This window comes from Zeugodacus cucurbitae, chromosome 6 (assembly GCF_028554725.1).
Source record: "Zeugodacus cucurbitae isolate PBARC_wt_2022May chromosome 6, idZeuCucr1.2, whole genome shotgun sequence".
Taxonomy (NCBI): Eukaryota; Metazoa; Arthropoda; class Insecta; order Diptera; family Tephritidae; genus Zeugodacus; species Zeugodacus cucurbitae.
This window is the reverse complement of record NC_071671.1, coordinates 41,868,349-41,888,991: the sequence shown is the minus strand read 5'-3', so window position 1 is coordinate 41,888,991 and position 20,643 is coordinate 41,868,349. Positions and strand designations below refer to the sequence as shown.

The 20,643-nt window shown below is 39.2% G+C and overlaps 1 protein-coding gene across 2 annotated transcripts in view; it reads left to right on the top strand.

Moving 5' to 3' along the window:
• The window catches only part of LOC105219100 (putative uncharacterized protein DDB_G0282129), an 85,753-nt gene that overhangs the window by 20,748 nt on the left and 44,362 nt on the right, over window positions 1-20,643 (top strand). For both annotated transcript variants that reach the window (XM_029044768.2, XM_029044765.2), the window contains exons 3-5: window positions 3,787-4,091; window positions 5,882-5,954; window positions 10,034-11,247. In XM_029044768.2, coding sequence (XP_028900601.1) covers window positions 3,787-4,091; window positions 5,882-5,954; window positions 10,034-11,247 — 1,592 coding nt within the window. The remainder of the gene's footprint in view (window positions 1-3,786; window positions 4,092-5,881; window positions 5,955-10,033; window positions 11,248-20,643) is intronic.

The following is a 20,643-nucleotide window of genomic DNA, read 5'->3' as shown; positions in this document are numbered from 1 at the left end:
TCCTGTTTCCACGACATTTGTTGCCCACAAATGTAAGACTAAACACAATAAAACTTAAAAGCAAGTATGAAAAGGGTAATAATATTCGGGAGAAAAAATTCAGCGCCAAATAAAAAACCAAAAATTCAAAAAAGCATGCAAAATGCCGCGCTCGATATGCCCACGTGCTGAGCGATTGCCAGCCAGCGAAGCAGTTAACCCATTCAGAAAGTTAGAGCGCACAAAAAATCGACGAAAAGTTGGCAAAGCATTAAAATAGATAGAAAGTATTTGGGAAAGCTTCGCCTCGGCTGAATGCCAGTAAATTGTGAAGAAATAAAATAAAATGAAATACTATGAACAATGAATGGGATTTGGGTGGAGTAAGGAGGAAAAATGTTTACGCAAATACTTTCAGGGCGCTTTGCGACGTGACTTTCTTGCATTTTATGTCCTTTGAATGCGTATGTATACACACACACATACACACACACACAGAGACGCATAGATGCTGCTCTAAATGGCGTATTGATGTGGTTGGCTGACGACGCGCGTTTGCATGGAAATCAGGCGCATTTTTTATTGCGCCTTTTTATTTTATGCTCATTATTTTATTGTGTTGGCAAAGCGGTTTAAATATATTTATTTAAGAAGTTTCTTTATTTTATTTCTTTATCAGAGCCCATACGACGCACGTAATTCAATTGCGGCAGTGATTGTTGGTGCCAGCGCCCGGTGGCCGTCGCCATGCAAGCGCTCAGGGTATTTGCTAAGAAACTAATTGTTGGAAAAAAATGTATGGATAATACACTTATAGGCATTCAGTTTTTGTTACGTGCCTTATTCATAATTAAATACGTTACTCATACGCCCTGACAACCAAATTGGGGCAATCAGAATAATAGGTTATTTATAATTTTTTACGGCAATTCGCAATGTAACGTGTATTTGTTGCCACAGAAAATCTGTTTAAATACAATTTGAGTGACTAACATTAGGGTTGATTTCGTTATTATATACTGACATGTTTGAATCCATTTTAAGGTTCGTCGAACTCATCATGTGTTCAGCGCAATAAGCAAACGATTTATATCGATACAATGAGGTTAGAACTAGGGCACTTAAAATTATTCGAATAATCTGAAAATCGATTATTCGAATATCCTGTGTTGGGAGCAAAATACTTTATCCTAGGGGTATACAAATTTAACCAGCTTCATGGGATCAATCTACTTGGTGGAAGATTTTACCTGAGACTATACTGTCACATTGGATATTAAATGTCCTGCTGGCCGATTCTCTATACCGGATTAGGCTACTCACAAGCACATTATTCGCATTGGTGGGATGAAGCTAAATATGTATTTTCTGTTAATTGAGATACAACTTACTCCGAAGTGGAATTCGTGTTCTCGTTGTTGACAAGAGACAAAGTAATATATTGCTTTAATGGTAAAACAAATTTCTTAACTGAAACTATTCCATCCTCATCATGCAAGTGTTGTTCGAAGTAATTTAATGAAGGCGCAAAAAAGAAAGGTTTGAGAAAACCGAAGTTCGAGTTCCTCAAGAAGAAGATGGGTTCGTCGAACATAACCGCTGGCATTCTTAGGTGATTCGTGGTTAATACGTTGGTGCTTTTGACTTCGATGGACATATTTCGTGCAATGAAGGAAAATACAACGTGTTAGAGCTAATTATTGATTTTACTGATATTAAAAGTGAAATCTTCAGAATATTAGGCGATGGTCAGCCTCTGAGGTTTATTTATTTATTTTGTTTTATTCTTCTTGGCTTAAATGAATTACCTCGAAACACTAACACTAATTGGCTCTCAAAAGTTTCACCAATGTTTAAGCCTTGACTATTGAGGACTATTTGAAAGAGAATCCCTCTCCTGGAACGTTAGTTTGCCCAAAATCAATCAATAAAATATTGTGGAACTCAATTTTTAACTGGAGGAAGTGAACTAAATGCACTTTTTGCTGTTAGTACATTGCTTTCTTTCATTCTTCTTTACTTTGTTTTCTCTGCAAACATATAACTTCCTTTATTTTAATAATTTTGCATTTCTAATTATTATAATTGGAGTATAAGTTTAAAATACAACTATGTCCTAATAATATTTTTTACCTGAGCATATGATAAACGTTATTTGATGTTCTTAGTGATGCTATGTTAGAGTAAGACAGAAATAAATGACCTTAAAACATGCGCGTTACGTATCAGAGGGAGGGGTTATTATTTTCCTTACACCCGCCGATAGAGTGATAGTGACTTTTAGAGTTTTCGCGCGCTTACAATAGTTCTCTTGTTCGCCGTCCATTTATTTGCTCAATCGAATTTTACAGCTGGAATCGGGAAATTTACTGTAAGTAGTATATGTGTAGTTTAGTTTGTAACTGTAATTAGTACTTATTACTTGTCTTAATAGCAGAAATATTTCTCAAGTTCAAACATGACAAATGACGGACTATCCTGTCTTTGGTTTGCCGGAGAAGATCCGACAGTTCTTGAAATATCTGAAAGATTGGGAATTCTTTTTGAAAGGGTGTTGTGCTCCCAAGAAGAAAGTCAGTTTCTCATGTTGGTTTTCTCGTACCATCTAGTCCTAAAAAGACCCAGAACAGGTTAAAGGAAAAATATCACCACCTCTTCAAAAAAGAGATTAAATTTACCGTCATTAGCCCTTGAGTGTGATCGTACTGGAGTCTCCGACAGACACACTGCCATCATAGCTTCTTCTGTCTTAAAAGACGTTTCATCGAACGATCCAAGTTGTGTCATTGATCGTTCAAATTAGCGCCGTGAAAAAACTAATCCCATCCGAGCTCCCGTAGCTTCTGACGAGTCATCAACGAAGTGAGTGGTCTGGCGTTGTCCTGGTGGAACACTGCACCCTTCCTCTTGGCCAATTCTGGACGCTTCTGGTGGATCGCCTGCTTCAAGCGATCCAGATGTTCGCAGTAGATGGTATAATTAAGCGTCTGGCCATATGGGAGCATAGTGGATGATTCCCTTCCAATCCCACAAAACACACGGCCCTTCCTGGCCGTCAATCCCGGCTTGGCCACTGTTTGGGACGATTCACCGGCCTTAGACCACGACCGTTTTCGCTTGATGTTGTTGTATGTGATCCATTTTTCGTCGCCAGTCACCATCAGCTTCAAAAAGGGGTCGAGTTCGTTCCGTTTCAGCAGCATATCGCCTTCGGTCCAGAAGGTTTTTTTGCGTCAAAACATCAAGTTTTTTTGAGTATCCAGCCTTCTGCAGATGGTTTTAAATGATTTGGTGACTAACTCACTAACTCCCATCTCCTGGGCGATGTCACGTGATACCACATGCCAGTCTAACTCGATGTTTTTCATGATTTGATCGGTATTCGTCGTCACAGGTCTTCCGCCGGCTGGTATCGTTTTCAACCGCTCTGAATCGTCGAAACCATTCCTCCGCAGTTCGAAGTGATAGAGTACCTTCCCTCAAAACACCATTTTTCGAAGGAAAACTTTAAAATAACGCGAATTTCGGCGTTAGTGAACTCCATCATGCATAGCGTCGTTTTGTAGGTTCTGTCAATACCTTTCCATGTTGTATAGTATTGCCAGATACGAGCTCTGCAGCGCTTTATACATAGTCAAGAAATTCAAAATACGAAAAGGCGGAGATATTAGACAACCTTATATGTATATACATAAGCTTAACTTACATGTGTGTTTTTACCTCACATACATACTGCTCAATTTCCTCCCACACACCCACTGTGCACATGACTACCACTTATTGTGTTTTTTTCTTTTCCCTTTTCAGCCATTGCAGCACCCTTCGAGTATTTCGAAGATCACGACCAACTCTCCTACGACTTGGATACCGAACAGTCAAAAGCTAAATATGATACACGTCTGCTGTCCGAGCAAATGCTGAAGTTGGAAAAATCCACTGAACGCTATGAAAGCGCTGACAGCCATGCTAACGGCATGGGTAACAGTGCGACCAATTCCGAACTGGACGAAGACACCGAGTCGGAAGCAGATGCGGATGTGGATGATTTGCAACCGCATGAACGTGCGGCTTCGTGTCACAACAATGGCCATAAATACACACACGGTCAAAAGGTAAGTCACGTTGAAGTACATGAGTCTAAGCCAGTGCCTAGACATGTACAAGCAGGCTTTTTATCAGACACTTGGTTAATGGACCAATAGGGATAACCCAAGGCATACAAACATTTTTCAGTTTATAACTCATAAATTTTTTAGTTAAAGAAGGATATAAACCGAGGAAATATATTTCTTTTCTTATATGCCATAAGATTTAGTAAATTGCCGTAATCGGAGTCGACATCTTGTCAAAATTCTTAGATCCTCATTCAATTCAAAATTAGGAAAATTCTTTTTCCTTGAAATTTTCCTACATGGCTCTTATACAAATGTGTGTAGCGAATAAACCCCAGAAAAGTAGAAAGGAAAAAGTCAAAGCACAGGTGTGGTGTACCTTTTCATTGTTGACGTGCTGCTGTGGCATATGTCGGCTGCGCATAACAGCCCTATAATTCATTGTGCTGCTTTCTCTAATCCCCTACTCTCGAGGGCGCACAGAAATATCCAAGGATGTTGGTACTCTCACACGTGGATGCTGATGTATGCACGCTGATTTGGCTTTATTGCGGCTACTGCCGCTTGCGGTATTTAACTTTGTAGCGACACTTCCTTTAGTGAGACACCGATTCAACATCAATAACCGTAGAGTCAGCGTATTTTTTCATTCAAGTCGAATATTACTATACATGTATCACACTTGGAAGTATAGTAGAACGTTTTAAAGACAAAATGGAGGCGAAACGGCAAGATTTGAAAAAGAAGTGGATACAATTTCAAGATACTGCACCACATCTAACATACATATGGAACCGATAGTTGCTTGAAATCCGATGAACGGTTTAAAGTTCAAATGTGCTTTCGTATATTTATGGAATTAAGCTCTGACGGAATGAACCGACCGTTCTTTCTCGATTAAGAGCAGAAGAGAGAAAATGAAATAATAATCGTTTGCCTTCATATTAAGAAGAGATAGCTGTAGAAGTAATGGATGGAACTTTCAATTTTTAATTTAAATAAAAAAAATTTGAAACTTATCAATAAATGTCTGCAAAGCTTTAAAAGAAGAAAAATAAAAGTTTCCTTAGACCCGAATATTGAAACATATTGAGTAACTTGGTGGAGGCAGTTAGCGAAGATATTCTGGACCTTCTCTGTCAGACTTTTGGAATAAAAGTCTGAGCAAAGCAAGCGAGACAAAGTGCCCTTTGGAAGTACCCCAAGTGATGATTAATTTCTGGCTATGTTCAAATGAAGCGATATAGCTGTGATAGCTTTTTTGATTGGAAACCCCTTCATCGTTAATGAAGGAGGCTAGGACGAATTCCTTATTGTCTAAGGATTATTCGGTGAAAATCGACATACCTCTAATACGGGTATATAAGATGTATATTTTAATCGTTTATTGATAAGATTGTCACAATTACTCTTCAGATTTTTTAAAAGAATGTGGACTAACCGGTCAATACAATTTTGGCAAAGATTTGTTTTCCCGATTTCATAATGAAGATAATGTGGACTCCCTGCCATTTAATAATAATATTGAACTATTTTGCAGTGAAGCAGTAAATATACAGCCCGTTAAGGCTGTAGGATAAGATTTGATGTCAGTCAGACAGTAGCCTATGTAGTAGATTCTAGTTTTCTACATCGTCAAAAAAAACTTAATTTCAACTTTCGGTCTTTCTTTCTCAATTTCAACTTAAATAAATAATAACGCGCACACATTCCTCTGTTTTTACTTTATTTACTTATAGTCTTTATAGTATTTTCAGTCACAAAAATAATCACTTGTTTCTATTTTGCAGGTGCCTCGAATTGATCCATGTGAAGTATGTCTCTGTATGGATGGTGAGATATTTTGCTGGTGGGAACTATGTTGTAAGTATCAGCCAAGATTTCAATTTTGGTAAAAAAAAAACAAAAAGTTCGGTTGAACACAGGACTTTTTTAAAACAAAAAAGGCATAATGGTCTATGGAACATTTTTAATTAAATGTGTCTGTATGCATTATTTTATATGTAGAGTACACCAAAGAACACCCGCGATATACACTTTTTGGTTACACAGGCTTTAAGCTGTCGGAGACTCACACCCACACACACACAATGACAAAGTACTCATAGAAATTTACTTGTGCTCGTATGCCTGCCGGACATGTTGACGTTGACAGTGACGAGCTGACAAGTTAACAGCCGCACAAAAAGTAGCGCAGAAAGTACAAGTATAAAAGAAACACTGTTACGCTCCATACAGCTCAACAAGTGAATGCCAATGGATGGCGAACAATAAAAAAACAGTCATTGCAGTTGCTTCGGTACTTTCAACAATTTATTTATTTTTTCATTTTATGTGCGTTATGAAAAACTTTATACGAGGTTCCAATTAAATTGAAAATAAATAATCGCCCACATACTTAAATTATAGACGGTCCGATTTCGCCATGTCTCACAGACTTTTACGCCCAGCGACTTTTGAATGGAGTCATTCAAGTGGAGAAAATAATTTCGTCACTTGTATTGCATGTCTACGCTTTTCTTTTCGAGATATTTATTTATTTCTATTAGTACTTATAAAGTTAGCTACATTTGTGTTATATTCTTGATTTACTCACTTTCGCATGGTCGAGATGTTTCCTTTTGTATTTCTGCTTACATTTGAGTTTTCATACAAGCGCGCTCAAGCGGCTAAATTGATTATGCACACTTCATTGGACTAAGCTTTCGTAGGCAGCCTATTTTTGTCGAATCAGTTAGCAGTTAGGAGAGCAACATATGTCACTGAATTTCTAAAATTAATATATCAGCACAGCTACAGTTGACAGGAAAAAAATTAGTAGAGGCAGGGTAATGGAAGGATTAGCGGTGAGATCGAAAAAAAAGTGTAGTGCGGAATGAAAAAAGCAAAATATTTAAAAAACGTGGTGTCTTGATTCAAATCCGAAATAGACAAATAACTAGTCATCATTCGAACTGAATTTTAAACAGCATCAAATGTCATCAAAAATACTCATATGTAAACAGCTTGAATTAAACAAAGAAATTTATGAAATGTGTTTGAGGTCTTAGTCCTATTCAATATAAAATAATACAACCTAGTTTTGAAAGCCTAATAAATTTACAGGAGTCCAAGCAATGAAAAAATTTCTGCACGAAGGGTGTTTAACACGCCAAACAGTGTTCACGCGAAGAATCATATCTCGGAAGTTGCTGGAGATATTGATTTTGTTTTTTTCTAACTCGGAGGAAATGTGAAACAATACATATCCTTATAAGAATGGACAAAATTTCGATTAATAGGTGATCATTTTTAACGTCAAAATTTAGACATTTTCAAAAATCAGAAATTGTATTTTCAAAGCTCTCCACCAAAGTACAAAATAAGAAATACGAGTGAATTAAGTCATTACTGGTTGTTGTAAAGGATTTTCTTAACATACAAAAACAAAAAATGTATATATTCTTAACCCCCTGAGACCGTAGAGCCGAATATACTCAGTTGGATATTGAAGTATCCATTAGGCAGATGCGTGAAATTGAAATTTCGTTTTTGTTTAAAAACATAGTTTTTGTTTAAAAACATAGTTTTTTAATCGTTTTAATGTTAATTCATATTAAATCTAACCAAAACTTATAAATTTATTGATTACACGTCTATCCAGTTTTGGTACGAGGGCTGCTATATATTTTTCTGACCTAATAATGAAAATAGGAATATTTATCAACGAAAATGGTTTTTTTGTTTTTCAAAATATTCTCCATCAAGATTTATACACTTTTGCATGCACTCAAACCAATTTTCGAAGCACTTTTTTGAGCCTTTTTTTGAGCGATTGTCAAATTGTGCGGGATCCAACGAGAACAAACCTTTTTTACGGCCAGGTGTTCATGCAATATCAAATGTATGCTGGTGGGAGAAATGCATAGGCATGCCTCTATCTGAAGGTATGTTACATGACGGTTATCAGTTCACGTACGGCATTGATGTTTTCTGGCACAACCGCTGTTTTTGGACGACCTTCACGGAATTCGTCTTTGAGCGAGCGTCGGCCACGATTGAATTCGTTGTACCAGTTTTTCACAATGCTATAGGATGGTGCTTCATAGCCATACAAAGATTTTACTTCATCGATGCACTCTTGTCGCGATAATCCACGTCGAAAGTTGTGAAAAATGATCACGCGAAAATGTTCACGAGTTAATTACATTTTTTGACCAAGAAGAATTTTTTAATTCCCTGTAAATAAAACAATTCACGATTAAATGACAAAACGTTCTCAGTGATGTTAGGCTAAAAAATGTCAAATTTTCCAATGGAAATGTCAGATTGCACCTGGCCACACTTAGTGTTGCCTAGGCCAGAAATATATATAGCAGCCCTTGTATTAAATGAGGGAATCCGTCGTGGAACGGTTTGAGTAATTAAAGCTTCTGCAATTTCCACACGGAAGTCAAATTGACGCATAACTTTGGAGTTGTCATATTTTGCACATAAAACCTTTAGCTTCCATGCATTTCTATGTACCTTAATGCGGTAGTTGTTCATAACATTGGCGTATGTGCCAAAAAGCTGCTCATCAATGTTACAATCTGTAGAATATAAAAAAAATCAATAAGGAGACATAGAATGGAATAGTTTTAAACTCTGTATATTACTGAATTGTCATTCCAGCGCACTGCTAATATATTATTCGTTTTGCCGAATACAAAATCAGATGCTCCCCGTGGCTTCCTCTTCATTTCTTTCAAGCCTAATATAGGGACACGATTGATGCGATTGTCATGCACAGTACCAGTTGCAAAATATCCAAGCGTATTTAATTGACATATCAACTTGTGCGATTGCGATAGCAATTTTAATTTTCACAAACATCTTGCAAATAATGGCGTCTATAATATGGATTCATTTGTTCGTCAATAACAACATTGTGCGAAAATACGCCAAACTTCCTGTTTACCAACTTATTTAATGATGACACTTTGATAATTTGTCTACCAATCTTTTCATATAAATTCTTAGTCATATTAGCATTGTTGTCGACAGGTTGATTCCTTAACTTGTTCTTTTTGTTACGATGCCATTTCGATGGTTCAATTTCAGCATCATTGCGACTGACACTGATGTCTTCCTCGTCTTCAAGATTTTTATCAAAACTTCAATGTTGCCTACTACTTTGCATGGAAACTCATCACTATCGTTCATAATTTGGACATTTTCGTCGAAATCTTTGGAGGCACAAGAATAATATTGATTTTGTCTGCATACAAGATAATTTTTTTGTATGGTAAATCGATATAAATCAGCGCATTATTCGAGCAATGGTCGATTCTGTGTGAAAAGGCTATTAAATATACATACATATATGTATAACAAATTAGACCTTACTTAATGGAACAAATTAGTAAAGATATAACATTAGATTATCAAACTGAAATTGTATTTAACTTTTCAATATATTTTTGTTCCACAAATATTTTTTACTAATCCAAAATAAAAGTATGTTTCAACAAAAAAAAAACCTAAATAATTATACGAATTCCATTAAAAAGCTTTTCAATAAAATGTTTAATTCTTTTAAGTTAGTTTAGTTGCATTATAAGTCATCCACTTCTAACACACTTGCAATAATACTCACCACGAGGTTCATAATAAATGAGTCTTGATTTCTGAAATATCGTCCTAAAAAATCATACATATATTCATATAAAAAAGATCTTTATTTTTTAAAGGCTCTTGCATCTACAAACCTTTCTACAACGCTAACTCGAAAGTTGGACTATGCGTTTGCTCTTATACAGCGAAAGCACTCATCAAGAAGATAGTAAAATTAATTTTATAAAATTAGTACCTTATTTTAAATTGTTCCTTTTGTATTAATATTTATTTATGAATCATAAATTTGATGCCACCATTACTAATAATCCAAACTTTTAACTCTCTCGTTCTTTTGTCATTTAAAGCCAAAAAGCCTGAAAACCAAATCCCAGCCGAATATCACGCAAACCCACAATACGACACTTCCACTGTCAGATTGAATGCGTTGAGCAGTACTTCAGGCACGACAGCACAACCCACCGTTGACACAGTGAAGCTGCAGCAACAATACCCGGATCCACGCCCCTACGGCAACACCTTCGAACTAAGTGCACCGAAACATGAACACCACACTGAGAGTAGTAAAAGCAAGCAACAACAGCAACAAATACAGGAAACAACCATAACCAGCTCCACCGCCACCGGTGGCACTAAGCCCTCCGCGCACGCCACCAAATCCTGGCAAAAGAAGAAGACCTACCAACAGCAGCAGAAGCAAAAACACGAACAGCAAAAACAACACCAACACAAACATGCACACGACCAGGCCGCATACTATGCCTATTCGCCGTTGCCGTCATCGGGGTCGGCCAGCAAAATTCTCAGCTTCCCCGAGAACCTGCCATCCGTGTTGTATCACGACTACCGCACCGAGGAGCATCAACACCACCAACATCAACATCACCAGCAGCACTTGAAGCATCAGCAGATAAAGCTACAGCTATTACACCAACAGCAGCAACTAAAACGCAAGCAACAAATGCCGCGCACACACGGTCCGCGGAAGAGTGGAGAGCGCCAGCCATTGCAACATCAACACGGTATTTTTGCGGGAAAAGCGGCGGGAGCGAGTGCATATGCTTCATTGCCACCACTGTATACCGGCAGGGACAGCAGCAACTCGGAGCTGAACGCCGACTGGGGGCTGGTTGGCGGCAATGAAAACATCTACGATGATATCGAGACGGACAGCGATATACTCCCCGAGCCGCCGACAAAGAAACCGAAAATGACAGCCACAGCGGAAGCAACAACAAATGTTGTTGAGTTGGCAACAACAACAACAACAACTACCGACAACATGACTGCCAGCAAACCAGCTGGTGTTGCAGCCGACGAGCGTGCGAATGTTCCAGCTGCAGGAGGCGTTGCGGGTGGCGTACAAGCGGCCGGACACGTGGGTGTGCAGCAAAGTGACAGCTTCGTCGTCGGCAACGAGAAGTCATTAAAAATGAATGCTGCTGATGCGTCGTCGCTTTCGCTCTCCTCATCGTCCCCCACCTACTCCACGTCAACGCCAACATCATCAGCTGTGGTTAATGCGGCCACACCGGCGTATCCAACGTCCAACAAAGTAACGGTAAGTGAAACTTGTATGTACAACTCAGTTGCGTTATCTGCCTGAACGGCGTGTGGAAGCATGTGGATGAGGTGACGGATAGTTCCATCCGTAGTGAAGGGAGCGCCTGTGTGTGTGCGCCCGAGTTTAGCATTCATGTAATGCGACTGCGAATTATCACGGGGACAACTCATAAATTCTTAGTATTTGCAGTGAAGTGGCTAAACTTTGTGGCAATTGCGCTCGACGGTGCAGTTTGGCGAGTTAAGCGCTTTAATAGATAATGTCAATTGCATTTCAGTTGAGCACTGACTTGGGAGCATTCGCCTGAAATTTTGCGAAAGTTCAGAGTTGATCACCTTACGGTGCATTGACGCGTAGTGATAAGCAATTTTCGTTCATTAAGGTGAGGTCGGTAGATGAGAATGACGTAAATCTCAAATCTATTGACTACTGTTTAGCGCTAGAATCTAAATATTCCAGTTGCCGTATCTTATCCGATTTGCAAATTTCGTCAACAATTTTGGGGTCGATTTTCATTATTTCTGCTTGTGGTTTAATTGATTAGATCATCGCACCCGATCCTAGTGCTAAAACTGGCATCGAATCTCCAAACTGATACATAGGCAACAGATATTTCTCTGTGTAGGTTGACGGTTAGCAATCTTTGCTGGCTATAGGTGAGGTTGTCATTTAGAAAGAAAAGGTTATACATATATACACTTCACTCCCAAATTAGAATATCCAATCACATATTTTGCTTGGGATGCCGTGTTAAATACAGTGCCGGATTAAGCCAGCGTGGGCCTGTAGCAAATACTGTTAAGAGGCCCTTGATTTGTTTTAGGTTGTCAATTTAAGGTTATTAAATAAAACAAAACTGTTACAAATAAACTTTTCTTTGGATTTAATATGAACAAAATTTAGAGATAACACTTTCAATATCGATTTCTCTAAGCAAATAATACTTTATATGCAACCAAGTGAGATTATAAAGACGTTCTTGGTCCATTGTGTTTCTCAACTAATTTTGTATGGAATTATTTAATTATTATTATAAAATTGCAGTTCCAGAGGTTTTTGTTTTTTGCTGTCAGTAGTCACATCTGTTTACAGCAGTTCAGTGCACTGCACTAGTTCGTCGTGCATTTCCGTTCTTTAAATCACCTTCGTAAGCACTGACACCACTTGAGGCGTTTTCCAAAATCTCTTCTGTCGAAATACTTCATAGACACCAGTAATTTTATGACATTCTTCCTTCATATGTTTAGTTAAAAGATATAGACGTTATCAATAATGACAATATACGCCTTAATTTCCAAACGTTGTACAAGAAATCGAGAAAAGTTATGCTTCAGTACGGCAGTTTACAGCTCTCTTAGTAAACAAGAATTTAACGAATAAGTAAGACAGAGAATATATTTTGCGTACTTATTTATTGCCTTGATTCGTGCTTGTATTTCCCATTCATGTTGCTGGCATTATCGTTGCCAAACTAGGTTTACATTTATAGTAGAATGAAGGTAATATTAGAATTAAGTTCGTAGACTACTTTCTAAAAAAAACTAAAAACTAATATTTTCTAGTAACTCCCATTAAAATAGCATGAAAATGACAAAGATCTCAAAATTTCTCCAAATGTTATCTGTATCATTGAAAAGAAACCAAAATATTTCTGTTAAAAGAAAAGCACAAATACCTGAAGATGCGACAAATCAAACTTTCAATCGGAACTTTCTAGCTGCCAGAATTTTAAAATGTTATTTTTGTCGTAATCAAAATCGTCGTGAAGTAATTTAGCATAAAAATTTAATATCACTGACAATAACAATTAGAAATTTAATAGTTTTTTCTCAGCCTCAAGCTAAAAAAGCAATTGCCCTTTGCAAAAGCTAACAAACGAACACACATAGGCACACGCAAGTAGATACCCAGCTGCCAGCCTCCATCAATTTCATTTACGCTAGATTGACAATAATGATAACGGCAAGCCATAATACACGTTTAGTAGACGGAAGGAAGAAAAACGTCAGCCTTCATTTCCTTTTTTTGTTGGCTGTTGTTGGCGCTGCCTTTGCACAACCACTCAACTCATAACCACTGGCTTAACGACACAAATAGCCACACACACACACGTGCATACACACACTCGTAAGCAGCGAGCACAAAAACATGACCAGCAACAGTGTCGGCAGCAATTCGGCGGTAAACGGCGGAAAAGTACAGCGAAAATGGTGAAAATGAGCCTTGAATTCTGCCGGCGCAGCGACGTGCTGGTGCGAAGATCACAATCTGTGATGGCACTAAAAATAAACCTTACACTTGGCTTCTGATTAATTGAATGAATACGACAGCGAGACTGACAGACTGACAACGTCAACAAAGTTTGTTCGGCCAGCGGGGAAGTGTGTGTTTCCCTTTGGGCTGGCTCAATTTTAGTAAGTAGTTCTGGTAGTGTTGTTGGAAATAGAGGAAGATATTAAATTATTGAGTGATTGGCAAAGGAAACGTAAATGAGACTATAGATAAAATACATATCATCTATACCGAATCTATTTGAATTTGTGCGGAAAGTCACTAAATATATTTAGGAAAAAACTGATTTTTAACATTCGACTATACTTTTTCTACAAATTGCTTTAGTTGCATTTTTAATATTTCAAACAATATGTACCATTTAAATTAGCTTAATCATAACGGGCTCGAGAAACTGAGTTTATAAAGGTTTAGCGAGGTAACTATGTATATACTGTCAATTAAATAAATTGTGTTTCTTTCACATAAAATTGTTAATTGAGTAGGGCTTAAAAATAGAGATAAACAAGTAAGGAAAGGCTAAGTTCGAGTGCAACCGAACATTTTATACTCTCGCAATTTATTGATATATTCTTATTAAGATAACACACAATTTGACCCAATTTAAAAATCCTATAATTAGGTATATGAGAGCTAGGGAAAGTTATGACTCGATTTTAACCATTTCAGGTACAAAGACACACAATGAGAAGAAAAACATTTCCTCTGAATTAAATTAAGATACCTGAGAGATTTACCGAAATTTTCGGTGAAAAATTACCATGGGTTACAGAATTCTTCATATGGAAGTTGTCGTGGTTTTGAAGCGATTTCATCCATTTTCCACACGTGTCATCAGGGTGTCAAGAAAATATTATATACCGAATTTCATTCGAATTGGTCGAGTAGTTCCTGAGATATGGTTTTTGACCCATAAGTGGGCGATGCCACGCCCATTTTCCATTTTGTGCTTCTGACGTTTTTCGTTAGGGAGTTAACTCACTTTTTGTAATTTTCAACTTCGTATGGGAGGTGGGCGTGGTTATTATTCGATTTCAACTATTTACATGGTGTGTGGTGGGATACATAAGCGAACAGACTGCAGAAAGTTTGGTTTATATAGCTTCATTGGTTTGCGAGATATATACAAATAACTGATTTGGGGGCGGGGCCACGTCCACTTCCCCAAAAAAATTATATCCAAAATGCCCCTTCCTTGTGCGATCCTTTGGTCCAAATTTTACTTTTATAACTTTATTTATGGCTTAGTTATGACACTTTATGTGTTTTCGGTTTTCGCCATTTTGTAGGCGTGGCAGTGGTCCGATTTTGCCCGAAAGCAACCCTCTCACGGTTCCAAACAACATGTGTTCCAAGTTTCATTAAGATATCTCAATTTTTACTCAAGTTATCCGTTGCACGGACGGACGGACGGACAGGCGGACAGACGGACGGACAGACATCCGGATTTCAACTCCACTCGTCATCCTGATCATTTTTATATATATATAACCCCATATCCAACTCTTTTATTTCTTGGTGACACAAACAACCGTTATGTGAACAAACCTATCTTAGCAACTTTTGTTGCGAGAGTATAAAAACGGCACACACAAATTTAGAGCTTTGTGTTCTTTGTGAATAGTTATGTTATTTCAGTTGTCAATATATTCATTATTTTATAAGTCGCTTGTAAATTGGAAATTTATGAGTCTTAAATAGATCACAACCCAAATTTTCCAAAAATAAATTTCTGATATGATTTCTATTATACTTGTATTCCATAATTAACTATTGCCAGAACAACTCCATTTTTGGTAACGCTGTTCTGAAAATATCATAAAATTGAGTTAAGTTGTTACAAAGGCTGAAAATGAGACACTCTTAACTAAAGTTGCGCTGGTCAGAAAATACTACTTTATAACTTGATCTATTGCCCTGAAAACCCACCAGTTCGGAGAAGATATGACTTGAGGGCAATATATACTTAAGACCTCAAAGTGCTCACCGGATAGAGATGGATAAAAAATATCGTCGTTAGCAGCTTAGCCAAAAAAGTTATTGATCAATCTTTCTTTCCCATTTCTTTTTCTAGTGTTTTCTGTAGGGTTTAGTGGAAATTTTCATCATCAATGACGTCTTATATTTTTTTGAAAGTGAAATCCAAACTCTCGTAAAAAAATTAGAAGAAAGAAACTTGAAAGCTGATCCATTAAAGGAGCTAAGAAATAATAAACGGAAGAAGATTCATAAACCAAATCAGCCAAACGTTTTAACGAAAACCGAAATCACAAACCGCCACAACGCGCTATAACCTGGAAATGAGAAACGATTGGCAAATAATATTGGATATTACTTGAATAAATATTAACACTTGAATTAAAAATTCCGGATTAGGAAAAAATAATTAACTCCAACTTGTTAACCAAACTAAAGAGGTAGTTTGTAGTTCCTTCAAGTGTCAGCTAACCCATACCCTTGGAATGCTTCGTTGAATTTGAATATTTACTTAACTGCTTGTATTATTGCTTCATTAACACGGATACACCACTAAACACACTCACACTTGAACACTATTCCATATATAACGCCATTTAAACATTTAGATGTATATTAGTATGCCTTATCCCTCTCCTCAACTCTTACGCTATATTCACATTAAATCGCTCCGTCGAGCGTCTTTCAAGTCGTTTAGCTCATTGTCGCCACCCGCTGCCCCTTGTTCGATTCATTTCCACAGCCATTTGACCTTAATTAAGCGAGAAATGGACATTGGCCGCAAATGTTTGCTATGAGCTCAATTGCTCGGTCGGCTGGCTTAAAGTGTTTCGGCTTGCTTCATTCTCGGCTCCCTGCTCTTTTCCTGTAATTTATTTTTATTTTATGTGGAATGTGTTGTGCAAGAATTATTAACGTTTATTGTGACACTTTCACGAGACATTAGGCGACTTTATGAAGAAAAAATTGTTTGTTTATTCTAAATTAACTTGGTTGACTTGGGTCCTTCCTTTGGTGTTGCAACGAGTGAGAGAACGAATAATGTTATGGTAGGGCAGAAATTAATGTGTACGTGATTGGCGTTGCAACCGTTTAGCCGGTTATAGCCGAATCGACGATAGTGCGCCACCTCTCTCTCTCATTCGCAGTTCGGCGCCAGTTGGAGATCCCAAGTGTAACCAGGTCACTCTCCACATGGTCCCTCCAACGGAGTGGAGGCCTTCCCCTTCCTCGGCTTCCTCCGGCGGGTACTGCTTCGAACACTGTCAGGGCTGGAGTGTTTTCGTCCATTCGGACAACATGACCTAGCCAGCGTAGCCGCTGTCTTTTTATTCGCTGAACTATGTCAATGTCGTCGTATAACTCGTACAGCTCATCGTTCCATCGTCAAAATTTTCATCTCGAAAACCCCTAGTGCCGTCTCATCTGATGTTGACATCGTCCAAGCTTCTGCACCGTAGAGCAGGACGGGAATGATAAGCGACTTGTAGAGCAAGACGCGAATGCGCCGACTGTTTGCTTGGTGACAGGAGATATTTCGTCTTGTCCTCATTCACCTCCAGACCCATTCGCTTCGCCTCCTTATCCATGCGGGAAAAGGCAGAACAAACGGCGCGGTTGTTGCTTCCGATGATATCAATATCATCGGCGTACGCCAGGAGCTGTACACTCTTGTAGAAGATTGTACCTTCTCGGTTTAGCTCTGCAGCTCTTATAATTTTTTCCAGCATCAGGTTAAAGAAGTGGCACGAAAGTGAGTCACCTTGTCTGAAACCTCGTTTGGTATCGAACGGCTCGGAGAGGTCCTTCCCAATCATGACGGAGCTTTTGGTGTTGCTCAACGTCAATTTACACAGCCGTATTAGTTTTGCGGGGATACCAAATTCAGACATCGCGGCGTAAAGGCAGCTCCTTTTCGTGCTGTCGAAAGCAGCTTTAAAATCGACAAAAAGGTGGTGTGTGTCGATCCTCTTTTCTCGGGTCTTTTCCAAGATTTGGCGCATGGTGAATATCTGGTCAGTTGTCGATTTTCCAGGTCTAAAGCCACACTGATAAGGTGCAATCAGTTTGTTGACGGTGGGCTTTAGTCTTTCACACAGTACGCTCGATAGAACCTTGTATGCGATATTTAGTAGGCTGATCCCACGGTAATTGGCGCAGATTGTGGGATCTCCCTTTTTATGGATTGGGCAGAGCACGCTGAGATTCCAATCGTCAGGCATGCTTTCTTCCGACCATATTCTGCAAAGAAGCTGATGCATGCACCTTATCAGTTCTTCGCCGCCGTATTTGAATAGTTCAGCCGGTAATCTATCGGCCCCCGCTGCTTTGTTGTTCTTCAAGCGGGTAATTGCTATTCGAATTTCTTCATGGTCGGGTAATGGAACATCTGTTCCATCGTCATCGATTGGGGGATCGGGTTCGCCATCTCCTGGTGTTGTACTCTCACTGCCATTCAGCAGGTCGGAGAAGTGTTCCCTCCATAATCCCAGTATGCCCTGGACATCGGTTACCAGATTACCACCTTGGTCTCTACAAGACCGAACCTTCCTTGTGTTTGTTGACGGGCATTCTTTGCTGCACAGAGGCGGGTGCGTATCTTCGCTGCGACCAGATAATGGTCCGAGTCTATATTTGGTCCTCGGAGCGTACGCACGTCTAAAACACAGGAGACATGTCTTCCGTCTATCACAACGTGATCGATTTGGTTCCGCGTGTTTCGATCAGGAGACAGCCAAGTAGCTTGATGTATTTTCTTATGCTGGAATCTGGTACTACAGACGACCATATTTCCGGCCCCAGCGAAGTCTATCAGCCTCAGGCCGTTTGGCGATGTTTCGTCATGGAGGCTGAATTTTCCGACTGTTGTGCCAAAGACACCTTCTTTACCCACCCTGGCGTTAAAATCACCAAGCACGACTTTTACATCGTGACGGGGGCAGCGCTCATAGGTGCGTTCTAGGCGCTCATAGAAAGCATCTTTGGTCACATCGTCCTTCTCTTCCGTTGGGGCGTGGGCGCAAATCAGCGATATGTTGAAGAACCTCGCGTTGATGCGGATATTGGCAAGACGTTCATCCACCGGGGTGAATGCCAGGACTCTGCGACGGAGTCTCTCTCCCACCACAAATCCAACACCAAATTTGCGCTCCTTTATATGGCCGCTGTAGTAGATGTCACAAGGACCCACCTTCTTCCGTCCTTGTCCCGTCCATCGCACTTCTTGGATGGCGGTGATGTCAGCCTTGAGTCGTATGAGGACATCAACCAGCTGAGCAGAGGCACCTTCCCAATTAAGGGTCCGGACATTCCAGGTGCATGCCCTTATATCATTATCCTTAAAACGTTTGCAGGGGTCGTCATCAAAAGGGGGGTGTCTCATCCGAGGCTTTCGTAGATTTTTCATTGGGGGGTGTTTTTATGTGGTGGGTCCCAAGCCCTACGCACAACCGCATAAGCGAGCTTCGCCTTCTCACTTTAGCTCGCCTTCAAACGGATGTCTGTTTTCTACCCAGAGGATACTTGGTCTAAAACCGGAAGTCGTGAGCTGCTTGAACCATGTGGAGAAGAATCGTTTCTGGGAACTCCCAAGTGAATGACAATCAAAAACTTTCCCCACTTGCGTGAACTTCTACACATGATCCCATCCTCCAAGGGGCAGAAATTAATAGTTTCAGGAAATGAGGAGAAATTTAATAATAGTGGAGGATTTATTTAAAATTAGGTTTATTTACGAGAAAATACATATTTTTGAGGATTTCGAATACGCCACCCCATAAAAGTTTTCATATGATATTTTGTATTTATGGTTTAAGTGTGATGTATACGAAAAGGTTGTATATTTGGTCAATCCATCTAACTTCCGTCAATCTTTAGAGCCAAGTTTGTGTCATAACCGCCTTCGATTCGTCTTATATCCGATTTTTCAAACGGTATTTGAAGTGGTCATTAAAGTGTTGGAACCTCTTTCTGTACTTTCTATATTTGATTATTCCACCACACTATGGTATATATTCTAAGACCACAGATGGTATAGGTGCCGGGCTCGCGGGACCACGTATAAATCTGTCAATGCCCATGGGACACTTTCCCAGTATCTTTCAGGCTTAGGTCTATGCTATTAGCAAATGCGCTGAAATAATTTCAGACAGGAACTATCACGGCAAAAGAATTGCCATCACCAGTGATAGACAGGCGGCTCTCCAGGCACTATCATCCTTCGAAATAAACTCGGGCTTGGTCCTGGACTGCATTGGAAAACTCAATAGAGTGTGCAGCAACAACAAACTAACACTGTTCTGGGTACCGGGACACAGAGGTATACAAGGCAACGAACTCGCAGACCAGCTAGCTAGAAAAGCCGAGGCTACCAGACCGGTGGGGTCAGTGCCCTCCGTTGGTCCGCAATCCCTGAGAAATGGACTACTCGAAGCAGGGACTTCGCTACTCGAAACTGTTCCTAGGGGGGTACAACTGCAAAGATTCAAGCAACTTATTGCGCTCCCAAGAAGCAAAATGAGACAACTAGTGGCACTCTACACTGGCCACTGCAGACTAAGGTGTCATCTGAACAAACTCGGGATCTGCTCTACGGACCTGTGCAGAATCTGTGATTTGAAAGCGGAAACACCTGAGCACCTACTCCTGGAATGTCACGCGATTGCGGGTTTAAGGAGGAAGGAAATGGGGTCTCTATATCCCCATTATTCTAAGAGAAAGTATCGCGACCACCAGCACTGCAGCGTTACTAAGTTTTCTTAGAGCTACAGGACTGGACGGTATTCTGTGATAAATAGGAGAGGGCACAATAGACCGTAGGTCGCAGTGCGATCCTCTAATAACTCTAATCTAATCTGTGATTTATACCAGTGAAGATTTCAGTATTAAATTAATTTAAGAGTATCACATAAAATTAAGAAAATCAAACTCCCCAATTTTATAACTGGAAGCTGAGTAAAACTATAAAATTTAAAATTTCAATTTCTTATAAACTAAAGCCCAATTCAATAATCTCTTGTTCACTCTATTGTATGAGAGAAAAATTGCACAATAAAAAGAAAGAAAGACATAATTCAATTTTTACTCATTCAAATTGTGTTGTCAGCAGAAAAACGTTTTAAAAAT